A 12099-nucleotide genomic window follows, 5' to 3' on the forward strand; every position below is an offset into this window, starting at 1 on the left:
CAGTGCTGACCTGTGACTAATTTTTACATGTATATGTCCTTAAATGTATCCATTAAACATACACGCCCACATTCCCTACCAGTGTGCTCATATTACCCCTATCAATGGGGGTAATATGGGTTTTGCATACTTTTCTTTGTGCATTTCTTGTCCCTTTACAGAAAGAGAATTTTACTCACGTGTAATACCAGATGCAATGCAAAGACTGGTCCTCATTTTGCAATATGAAACTTATTTCTATTTCAATAAATCTCTTAATTATTAGCAATTTTTCCTTAATGTGGTCATATTTCCCCCACTTCCAATACTGACGAGATAATTAAAAAGTAATTATATCTATTTGGGTCTTTAGAAAACCACTAACGTAAGAAACAAAATTTTATGTAATGAAATCTGATTAATTTATAATATATTATATTATTATATAAATTATTGACAGTCCGTTAAAAAACTATAGGCCTAATCTTGGAATATGTTAATGTTCGGATTAGTGCCCATAGTGCATATCTCGATTACTACATAGTAAACACAGCTCCAACACTTTTATTCATTAAATGTATATTCGTATGTGCTAAAAATTGCAAAATATGAACAATTTCAGTTTTTCGTAGACCTCTTTATAATTATAAGGCATGTGCCACTCTTTTACAAACAGAAAAGTTAACAATTACTATTAAATCAAGAGTTTTGCTAGCTACAGTGTTTACAACTATTGCATTGAAGATTTTCTTATGATCTATGTAAGAATTATCCACATAAAGTTATTTTGGTTTGAAAAACAGGATCCCTTCAAAGAAGATGACCGTTACAGTGCAGCGTTCTTTATATCTGTCTGCAGTTCAATTAATATAATCATCTTATAGGTAAGTCCCGAAATTTGTCGCATTTCATTTCCTCAGCGATAGGTTCTCTTAGAAGATGCAAAAGATCACTACGAACAAAATGTTAGTTCCCTCACGAGATGGTTAACACGCCACTGTATCTCATTAAATTCACTTTCATCCATGAAAGTGGTAGTGAAGTTTGTAATATGTGTTTAAAAATATGCAGTACTAAAATGTCATAAAAAACGAAACTCTGATAGAATATAGATTGTTTAATATAAATGTTACCATTTACAGTGTCCAATACTTGTGAATTACGTATAAACCTCTTGCCTAAATGTATGTAGATAAGTGTGTATATATATATATCTCATGTGTTACGTATGTTGTATGTTATATGTATTGTACGTGAATGAATGAATATGAGTTTGTATATTTCGATGTAATTTCTATTGTATTAATCAAACACAGTGTACGCCTTCTGTAATTGGAGGTTCAATCCTCTGTAGAAGTGCAAAGCATAAATAAATAATGAGAATTGAGATAGATTAGACACTTATTATTATCATTAATAATAATAATACATAAAAATCAAATATTGTATCAAGTGCGTAATTACAAAGAAAATACATAGTAATAGAAATGTTAACAAATTTATCTTCTGCAAGCACTTTATTAACATTTAAACATGGAAAAAGAAGTACACATGATGTATTTTTCTTCATTCAGAGACAACTTTTTAAGATGACTGAATGCCAACTGAACTGATAATATTACCAGGTAATTGCATCCAAGGTGTGAAGATGTTTGCAAACCCTTGCATCGATTGAGAAAGCGCAGATTGAAATTGTTGCATCGCTTGTTGTCCTGCTGCCATTATCCTCTGAGCAGCCGCACTGAACCTATTTTGAACATTTTGCACGGCCGAGGTGAACTGGTTTTGCAAATTCGAGATGCCTTCGGTGATTTGGCTGGTGTTGAATTGATTTGCAATGTTGGATAGGTTGAACTGTTGCCCCAAGTCGGAAATCTGCTCACCGATCTGGGATACATTGAACCTGTCTTGCAAGCCTTGGGTGAAGTTCTGGAAGGCGTCGATGCCGGGGATGTTCTGAGACAAGTTCTGAAGATCCTGAACGCTAGAAATGTTCTGAGCTATGTTCTGAAACTGAGAAAGACCAGGGATGTTCTGAGTCATGTTCTGGATAGCATCCAAATTGGGGAGATTCTGGATGAAGTTCTGAACGGCACCAAGACCAGGTATATCTTGCTCGGTCAGATTGGACTGGTCGCGCAGGTTGGAGAGCTGGTTGCTAATTTGATTCAAGTTGAAATTGTTTTGCGCATTTTGAGAAATGCTCTGAAGCATGCCACTTATATCTGGGCGATTTTGCATAGCATTGTTCAACATTTGGCTAACCATGTTGGCCACGGTTTGCTGAATCTGCTGAGCAACGTTCTGGAAGGATTGGGCTATGTTCTGGGCTGCTTGTATCATTCTGGTGATGCCATCGGTAATTTGGCTTATACCGGAATTGACCATAATATCCGCGCTCGGTACGTTTGGAATATTACCTGCAATATTACTTGCACCATTTGCTATGCTGCCTTGGACGTTGCTGGCCATGTTCTGAGCTGAGTTTTGGGCAGTTGATATTCCGTTGCTGATAGCTGAAGAGATCCCAGAAGAAATGCCAGAGAAACTGGGCAATCCGAACGCTCTCGCAGTTCTGTTTTGAGTCATGTTCTGGATAGAATTTGTAACGTTCTGAAGATTACTAAGGTCAGGTAGATCTTGCGCTGTTAGATTGAAACTGTTGCTGATGTTGGTGAGCCCATCGGTAATTTGACTCAAAGTTAAGTTCGGCATATTCTGAGTTAAGTTTTGGAAGATGCCGCTCAAATCTGGTCGATTTTGGACAGCGGTGTTTATCATTTGGGTGACCGAGTTCGACACGGATTGCTGGAACTGCTGGCTCATGTTCTGGATGGTTTGGCCAATTTGCTGGCCTGCATTTACCATTTGATTGAAGGCATCGGTAATTTTGCTTGGATCAACCGCGTTGGAAATGCTGTTTTGAAAATTGCTTGTAGCGTTCTGAGCTATGTTTTGGGCATTTTGCGCTGCGGCTTGAAAATTGCTTACAAGGTTCTGAGTCGCGTTTTGGGCAGTTTGCGCTGCGTTTTGAAAATTGCTTGCAAGGTTCTGAGCCGTGTTTTGGGCAGTTTGCGCTACGTTTTGGCCAAGTTGCATTGCGTTTTGGGCCATTGACGTTCCTGCGCTGAGTGCTGAATTAATTCCAGAAGAGATTCCAGATAGAAATCCAGAGAAAATGGGGAACGCTCTCGCAGTTCTGTTTTGAGTCATGTTCTGGATAGAATTTGTAATGTTCTGAAGATTATTAAGACCAGGTAGATCTTGCGCTGTTAGATTGAAACTGTTGCTGATGTTGGTGAGCCCATCGGTAATTTGGCTCAAAGTTAAGTTCGGCATATTCTGAGTGAAGTTTTGGAAGATGCCGCTCAAATCTGGGCGATTTTGGACAGCGGTGTTTATCATTTGGGTGACCGAGTTCGACACGGATTGCTGGATCTGCTGGGTCATGTTCTGGATGGTTTGGCTAATTTGCTGGCCTGCATCTGCCACTTGGCCGATGGCATCGGTAATTTTGCTTGGATCAAACACGTTGGAAATGCTGCTTTGTAAATTGCTTGCAGCGCTCTGAGCTGTGCTTTGGGCAGTTTGCGCTGCGTTTTGAATATTGCTTACAGCGTTCTGAGCTACATTTTGGGCAGTTTGCGCTGCGTTTTGACCAATTTGCATTCCGTTTTGGGCCATTGACGTTCCGGCGTTGAGTGCTGAATTAATTCCAGAAGAGATTCCAGAAAGAAATCCTCCGAACGCTCTTGCATCTCGGAGATCTTCATTGTTTGTCAGGACCCTGGCATTTCCACAGGTCGCCTGTAAAGATATATTAATACATGTATAGAAACAAGAGTACGACAAGATATTATAGACAATATCATAACTAGAATCCATGGCATTGAGATAATATTTTACATTAAACTCATTCGAAGAATCCACTCCTTGAAAGAGATGAACTCATTTCTAAAATTTTCTCGCCGACCTCCGGGGCGTGATGGTTATCACAGCTTGCTACAACCCCAGTGGTGTCAGGTTCGAATCCCGGGGTGGGCATGAGTGTTCTTTGTGAGTCTCCCTTCATCGACTTCCTCATATCATCACTCATCCTCGTCATTTCAATTAGCCAGAAGTGGCAGAAAAGCGAAGTAAAATAAACCAAATTAATCAATAAATAAAATGTTCGTTAAGTTACTACTTTTACTCGACACTTATTCAATGCCAAACGGAATGATTGTTTTTACTCATAGACAGTCAAGACATTAAGTGAATTTCAGAGTATAGTGTTTTCGAAAACGGCAGGAAAAATTACCATGTCAGCCAACAAATATTATAAATTCCTAAAAATGAAACACAGAGTAATTGAAAATGATTTGTCCAGTTCCGGGACTGCATTTTTTGTGTTTATAAATATGCAGCTATTACATACACATAACACATTCCCATGATCATGCGGGTGGTAAACTTCTTGACTGTTTTCTTTTTATTCTGTGATCATGCAATCACTGTAAACACAAACACTGCAGTAATTTATAATCGGATGAATCATTTTGAATTACCCTGTTTATCTGCACTGAGAAAAGTTAAAATTCATATATCCAAACTATATTATGAACTTTAACTAATGCTAAAATATAAGAACCCAATGACACAACCATTGTTTTCTTTCTACATGTTTATTAGATTCTCTGTAAAAATATGTCTATTTTCAAGCAGAACATGTCTTAACGTTTTGATTGGTAGGAAACCTCTTTAATTTCAAGAAAAATTAATCTTCAATCAACTAGCATTCTAAATTCCTTGTATTTGTGTGAATTATTTATTAATTAAAATTAATCAAATTATTAACACAAGGATTTTAGTGTGTTTTCGTTTCAACTGATAAATGGGGTTGGGCATTTGATTGAAAGTCGCCTTGTAATCAAGGGATCCTGGGTTCGATACCCGGTGGAGGTACAAGTGGTTCGGATCCCACTTTAAACTGTATGTCCAGTCCCGATTAGCCTTACTGTGCATAAAGTGGACTTAAAACAACAAATCAATCAATCAATCAATTGAAAGTTTTAGTTTCAAGTCCCGGCAAGAATATGCGGTTACTCTCTAATTTAGTCATTATAGAACAAATTACAATTCTTTTCCAGCATAGCTAGTAAATCGGTGTTAAATAATAAAACAAAATACAAAGATAATTCAATGTGAACATGAAGAATTGACATATACCGAAGAACTATTTATTATTGTAATAGTATTAAATAGATGTACCCAAAGTACTGTTTCCTTCAGGCGGATTAATCAATTTTTAAAAATTCATGTTACAGCTTTTAAAAACATTATATCACGTACTTTCAAGTGTGGGAAGTAGCTCTGTAACTCAGGGAATTTCATGATCTTTCATTTAAAGCAATTATTCCATTGACCAGATCGATGTTTTTACAAATTCTTTGGTTGTTGTTTCTACTAAAAATATGTTATACTATGAAAATGCACTGATGCTTATTTATGGTTTCTCAAATATTTCTCTACGTAGTATCCATAAATTACATGTGCACGTATCCTTATATGCCACTTATATGCATGTGTACATATAACAACGTATGTATTAGTTATGTGTCTGCATGTTCTACTTTCTATCTAAATGATTTCCAATAAGCGCCCACATTTTCATACTCTACTTCCACCTATGACAATAAATTGAAATTCCCTTTCCAGATATAACAATAGATTACGTTGTGAGTGATACAGCAATGATGTTCTTTTGTTTTTTTACTGGATTTGGAAATTTAACTTGTTAAAAATAACTACTTTGAGCAATAAATTTCTCTATTTTTTATTTCATTGTTCTGAAACTACACTTTTTCATTATTCATCTGCACTAAATTATTAAAATATTCAACTTCAAGAATATTTATCTTCAAAACTATACTTGAAATTACTAAATGTTTTGTTCTGATATTTTTGGAGAACTTGAGTTCATTTTCTCTTAATACTCGTATAAAATACTAGTTTGGAATCTATATTGATATATTTCTCCTACATGTAAGTCCAACTGCGACGCCATGGGTCCCGGGTTCGAATCCCACTCCATTCATCAATTTCATCATTTCATCACTCATCCCCATCTTCGCAAATTAGCCAAGAAGCACAAAACGCGAAGTAAAATAAAATAAATCAAATGAAAATAATCAAATTAAGTCGAACTTTTAGCTTCAGTACAAGAACTTTGAACAAGTATTGCGGAGTGTTAAACAACCGAGCCGGTTTTCGAAAGTCACCCCTCTCTCGCGGCGGCCTTTGCGCGTGATTTTTAAATGTTCACACTTATTTCAGAAAAACGTCATATCTCTGAGACTATTTGAGCAATCTACTTCGGAAAACTTTTGTTTGAAAGCAAAAACATCGGAGCACTCGACCGTGTACAATTCAGAAAGCCCAAGTGAGTAAAACGGGGTTGGGAGGAGCCTGGTCCTCAAATTTCAATGAAAAAATTCTGGCGTTCGCCCCCTCTTCTTCCCGTTATTTTGGAAAAAGGGCGCAAACTTTTGCATTCTTTTCAAAGAGTATAGGATACGTTTTACAACAAAGTGAAACTTGTTTCAAGTACCTAGTTCTCATACAGGCTGAAATATGACGCAGTATGTACAATCCTGCATTTTGGCTAAAAATAGCTAATTTGCATATTAGAGAAAGGGGGAAGGGGGGGTTTCTTCCACATGATATTTCAAAGTCTCATATCAACATCTGTCAGCGTTTACAACCTCACATACAAGTATGAATGTCCTAAAATCACGTGAATGTTGTAATCGGCAGCATGGGTCATATATGACCCATTGGCTGTTTTCGCCTATACTTTCTATGGGTCATATATGACCCATTGGCTGTTTAAAGATTAAGCACTTCACTGAAAGTTGCTCAAAATTGCATACTCAATTTTCAGCTACGAAAATTATGGAATTACTTATCCACCATAAACAAAATTAGTAATAACGATTAAGTATTACATACCAAGGCAATGCACAAGGCTGTTACGATGATCTTGTACCCCATGTTGTGTCGACTCCAAGTTTTACCAGAAAGAACAGTAGCCAGGTTTTGGAATGATACTGCTTGGTGCTAAACCGTATATATATGTGAAAAATCTGTCCTTCCTTTTCAAATCAAAACCGAATCAACGTGCGTCACATTGTCAGTTTAACAGAAGAATTCTCTGTTTGGGCTATCAAAATACAGCCATGTGTTTTGTTTCTTTAACTCTTCTTTGCCATGTGCTAAATGCTGAAGAAAAGGATCGACATATGCCAAAGGTATTTCTGTAAGTATCACTGTTTACATTGTTGTGGTTTTTTACTTAGGTGGCACGTTATGTGCGGTTGTTGAGCACGTGCGTGTCATTTAAACTGTGTTGACATGTTCGTACAGCCTCGAGAATGGTGCAAACAAAGAAACACCGTACATTGTAGGATTTATTTGCAAAATATTGAACGTTACAAGCTTTGTGCGACAGACTTGTGCCGAATGCTAATCTAATATTTTCTTGTGCTGGTGCACATGAAATTTTGAAACTTGAGGTTGAAATAGAAATGAAGTGTGTATACACATAACCATCATTTCAAGTACTTTATATTTAACCCGCCTTTTTTAAAAAATATATTTTCCTTACAAGCGCAATAACTATGTAACTTATCTTCACTATTCCCCCGAAAACATAGAGGCGTTGGCGCCTTTCTTCTGTCGTTCTTTCAGTTGCTTACAAGCCTCTGAAGTGACCGGTCTCCCTTTGGCGGCACTCAGTACCGCGCGCGGGAACGTTTCTATCTTAAATCACAGAACGCCAGCCATGAATTTGGGGGAAATAAGAAGAATTAAACCACGATACGTTGTTCGGAATGCAAATTATTTGAATGCAGAAACCATTGTAGTACCCATACAAAATGTTGAAGTTGTCAAAATAATGATATTGAAAAGTGACAGCATTCGGTTTTTTTATATTTGAGTCAGTATGTCCTTTCTTGCGTCTCGTAAGAGTACAAGAAACAATTTGAGATTTGAACATTTTAAATATATTTTGTAAGTTTCTTCGAGTTTTGTTTTCTACATTTGATTGTTTTTTCTGCGAGTGAGTAAGATTTTGACAGAGTTTTGGAACAAATAGTTCCTTTCTGCACCTATATAAGTTGTACGATTCCAATTAGACTTGAAAGTTACCTTGAAAAGTTTTGAAAAATACGTTGATTTTTTAAAAAAAATACGTAGAACATTTCTTGCTTTGATAGTTTTGTGAATGGTGAGTTAATTTTTTAGTGCCTTTATTATATGGTAAAGTTTTAATTACTTTTAGAATAATATTTTGGTGCATTTGCTTCAAGAGTCTAAGCTTGTAATTCTATGAGAGACTTTCATTTTTTTTTACTTTTCTTTTAATAGCTGATAAAATTATCCAAAATTGACATGTTTTCGTTCATGTGTATTTCGCCTGATTTCCAGTAAGTGATAGTGTAATTATACCTCGATTTGCATCAATAATTCACGTAAATAACCTTGGTTTTGATGAGGCGGCACTGAGTGCCGCTCGCGGGACATTTGTGCTGCAATGAGGACGCGGATGACGGAGGGTTAAATTAAATTAAACCTACGACTTGCTGAGCCCGTCAAATTAAGACTAGACTTTATAACTCGCCATAATTTTATAATCAGAAGTTCTCAACTTGTTTTGCACCCTTTCATTACGAAAATAATAAGTTTTCAACCTTCCCAAGGTACTGGAAAATCACTATTGAAGTTGACGCACGTTTCAATTTCAACACTTTAACTAGTCCATACTTCTGGCACTAGTTTCGCACCTATTTGCTAGTTTATTTTGTACGTTTATTTTTAATTACAGCTTGCATTTAATACTTAGTAACGTACTCTACATAATATGTCAATGAAATTAGATAGCATGAATCTAAAATGCAAATTTCCGAATTCTATTGCTAAAATCCTGCACAATGTACGAAATCATGATGCAAAAATATTTTGTTACATCACAAATTATTGCTTTCGTAAACAATACATGCATTTATTATGTAACAGCGATATTATCCATGGGTACTACTCAAATCATTGGCACATCCAAAATTTACTGGTTGTCGATATGACGGAAAATATCATCTTTGTATTTCGTATAGCTTCCTACACCCGTGTATCCCAATGTAAAGAACCAATAAGCAGAGTGTTTCACATATATAAATTAAATACGTAACGTAAAAATATATCGACTGCTGGTTTTCGATTGTTCTGCTTCCATAGTCAAACGGGAGACCCATCGATATAATTTGTGGTGGGTTCAACTGACATTTGCTAGGTCCTAAAATTAACCAAGTTTCATCGCTTTACACCGAAAACTCAAAACGGCCTATGACATTGAATGTTTGCTTCTCACAGCCAGTTTGACCGGTGTAATCTATGATGCATTTAGCTACTGTTTGATTAGTCTGTCTTCTAGTTGCAGCAGCTCCAGATGTACCGATAGGTCGCAGTGGCGGACACGTAAGGGTAATTTTTCCATCTTTGCTGTTTAGTACCCTAATATACAATATAGTTAATATGCAGTTAATGGGCATAAAGAACAGCTTCCATGCTTAAAATGAAATTTCTTTTGCGACTTCCTGTCGAGAGTGCGTGCACGACATTACCTCTCTCTTAGCAAAGTGTATGCATATGGATTTTTGATTCTGCGACATGGGTGTGAGCATATCTCTGTAACTATAGTGAATTTCATATGCAAATTCCATATAAAACAAGTAAATGCTATTAGTAAAGTAACAATAGAGCATGCTTTTATATTACCGTTAAAAGTGTCGCATGTTCTTGATACGTAATGCACGCAAAACAGTCATTTTTGAGTACCTTTGAAATAAAACCTTGTATTACAACTGGCGGCTACTGCCGGCAAACAGACACACGTGAATGTCGTATGCGCTATCGTAAGGATGAGCATAAATGATGTTGATTGACAGTGCACAGATCGTATTGTTATTGCCAGATGCATAAATATTCACACTTTGCCTCATCTTGCGACACTATGCGGTAAGCTCAGGAACTACTCGTACATATTAGCCTGATAAATTATAACGACTATGACAAAGCAGCGCCAGAATGATAACGCCAGAGTAAGGTTATTAGGAATTTTATTCACCAAATTGTTATTTAAATCAAATATGATTATATCTGAAACTTTACACACGAAGCTTTGAAAATAGACGTATCATTTGGGAAGATGGAAGAATAGTTTCATTAAACACGCTCGTTTTGAATTAATGGGAGTCATACATTTGAATTATTAGAGGGGGAACCTTGTAAATTCATTGCATGTAAAATATTTCTAGCTAAAACTGCACATGTGCATAATTGATGTAATACATGCTGAAGCTCTTGTCAACAGCAAAGAATGAAAGAGGGTATATGCCAGATGGCTTTGGGTGAAAAGCTTTCAGTAGATAGGCTGGTCGTAACCCCCAAAAAACATTTCCCTAATATGCATTCTTGCTTTTATATCGTATTTGAAATTGTATTAACATTTGGTGATTCTTATTTAAATCCTTGTCTTTCACAAAAACTACAAATGTAAAGATATCAACATTAAAAACACGACTTTCTCTTCAAGAAGATTTTGTATACATGATCTTTGACAAAGTTTAAGTCCACTTTTCCCTCACATTGACTTGTTTATCATTAACCTCAAAGCTGGTACTTATTCCTGAAATATATTTACAGTAAGCTGAATTTCTGTTTGCGACCTCATGTGTAAATATCTCAAGTCTGAAGACTTTGTATAAGTCTTGATGTGTCTGAGAAGGTTCAGCTACCTCAAGTTCATTAACACACTACCAACATGGAACAAATATAATTTGTCGAATTTGTTTAGTGTTTAATCAATATTGCAGATGGTTCAAAAGATATCTTGTTGACAAATACATCAAACAAACCTTGAAAACGAGCTGGTAGAATTTTGTGACATGTGTTACACCTGCTGCACAGTTTGTTCTGAAACACTGAAAAGATGTACCTTGTCACCTTTCATTGAATGAAGAAAAAAAGAAAAAAGAAATGCCATATTTTAGTGTTAGTTGTGTATGTGATAACATAGAGTCATGGCCTAAATTGAGTCTGGGCGAACATGGAGGAGGCTTACAACTTACCAAGGGTCTGTTTTTTAGATGTTTTATAACATGTAACTAAGAAAATTTTATGTGAGAGCGAGAATAAGAGAGTTTACACATGACTGCAAGCACCTCAGGCAAAAATATTTATTGTATCGTCAGTGTAAGTAGTACTTTACGATAAATCAACGTTATCACATATTTTCTTATTTACATATTTGTCTATTTCTAGTAAGATCTGAGAATCAATACTTCTGACGAAGAAATAACACAATGCAAGTGCAATGATATGTCAATGTTACTCCTTGGCTTGCGTTGTTCCTCACCTCATCATGATATTAAACATTAATAATAGTTTACTTGAAGATCAGAGAATAGATGCTCTCTCGAAAGGTGGCGTTAGAATATGTAAGAAGTAAAATATGTAATGGATAATGTTACATTAAGTGTTCATAGATAATGGATAACATTAAATTAAGTCCTCATACATAATGGACAATGTTAAAAGTACCATATGTAATGTTAAATTAAGTTTTCTAGATAATGGAAAGTGTTAAATTAAGTCTTCATAGATAAAAATCTTCGTTGATAATGAAAAATGTTAATTAAGTCTTCACAGATAATATATAATGTTAAATTAAGTCTTCAGAGATAACGGTTAATATTTAATTAAGTCTTCATAGATAATGGACAATGTGAAACTAAGTCTTTATAGATAATGGATAATGTTAAATGAAGTATTCATAGATAATGTATAATGTTAAATTCATAGAAAATGGATAATGTTGAATTAAGTCTTCATAGATAATTGACAGTGTTCAATTAAGTCTTCATAGATAATGAATAATGTTCAATTAAATCTTCATGAAAAATTAACAGTATTCAATTAAGTCTTCATAGATAATTGAAAATATTCAATTAAGTCTTCATAGATAATTGAAAATATTCAATTAAGTCTTCATACATAATTGACAGTGTTCAATTAAGTCTGCAT

At 35.4% G+C, this 12099-nt stretch overlaps 1 protein-coding gene across 2 annotated transcripts; it reads right to left on the reverse strand.

Annotated features, from left to right (window-relative positions):
• Positions 1–1477: 1477 nt before the first annotated feature.
• Positions 1478–7069, reverse strand: LOC145987254 (uncharacterized). Of its 2 annotated transcripts, XM_083121770.1 has the most exons (3): positions 6970–7069; positions 3612–3786; positions 1478–3557 (listed from the first exon to the last, which is right to left on the reverse strand). In XM_083121770.1, the coding sequence occupies exons 1-3, from the start codon at positions 7009–7011 to the stop codon at positions 1564–1566; spliced, it is 2211 nt and encodes a 736-aa protein (XP_082977896.1). In that variant the 5' UTR covers positions 7012–7069; the 3' UTR covers positions 1478–1563. The 2 variants fall into 2 exon arrangements, with proteins under 2 accessions (XP_082977896.1, XP_082977895.1); XM_083121769.1 differs by having other exon boundaries at positions 1478–3786.
• Between the last annotated feature and the right edge of the window lie 5030 nt (positions 7070–12099).

This window comes from Lepisma saccharinum, chromosome 4, assembly GCF_977018435.1.
Source record: "Lepisma saccharinum chromosome 4, izLepSacc3.1, whole genome shotgun sequence".
Classification (NCBI taxonomy): domain Eukaryota; kingdom Metazoa; phylum Arthropoda; class Insecta; order Zygentoma; family Lepismatidae; genus Lepisma; species Lepisma saccharinum.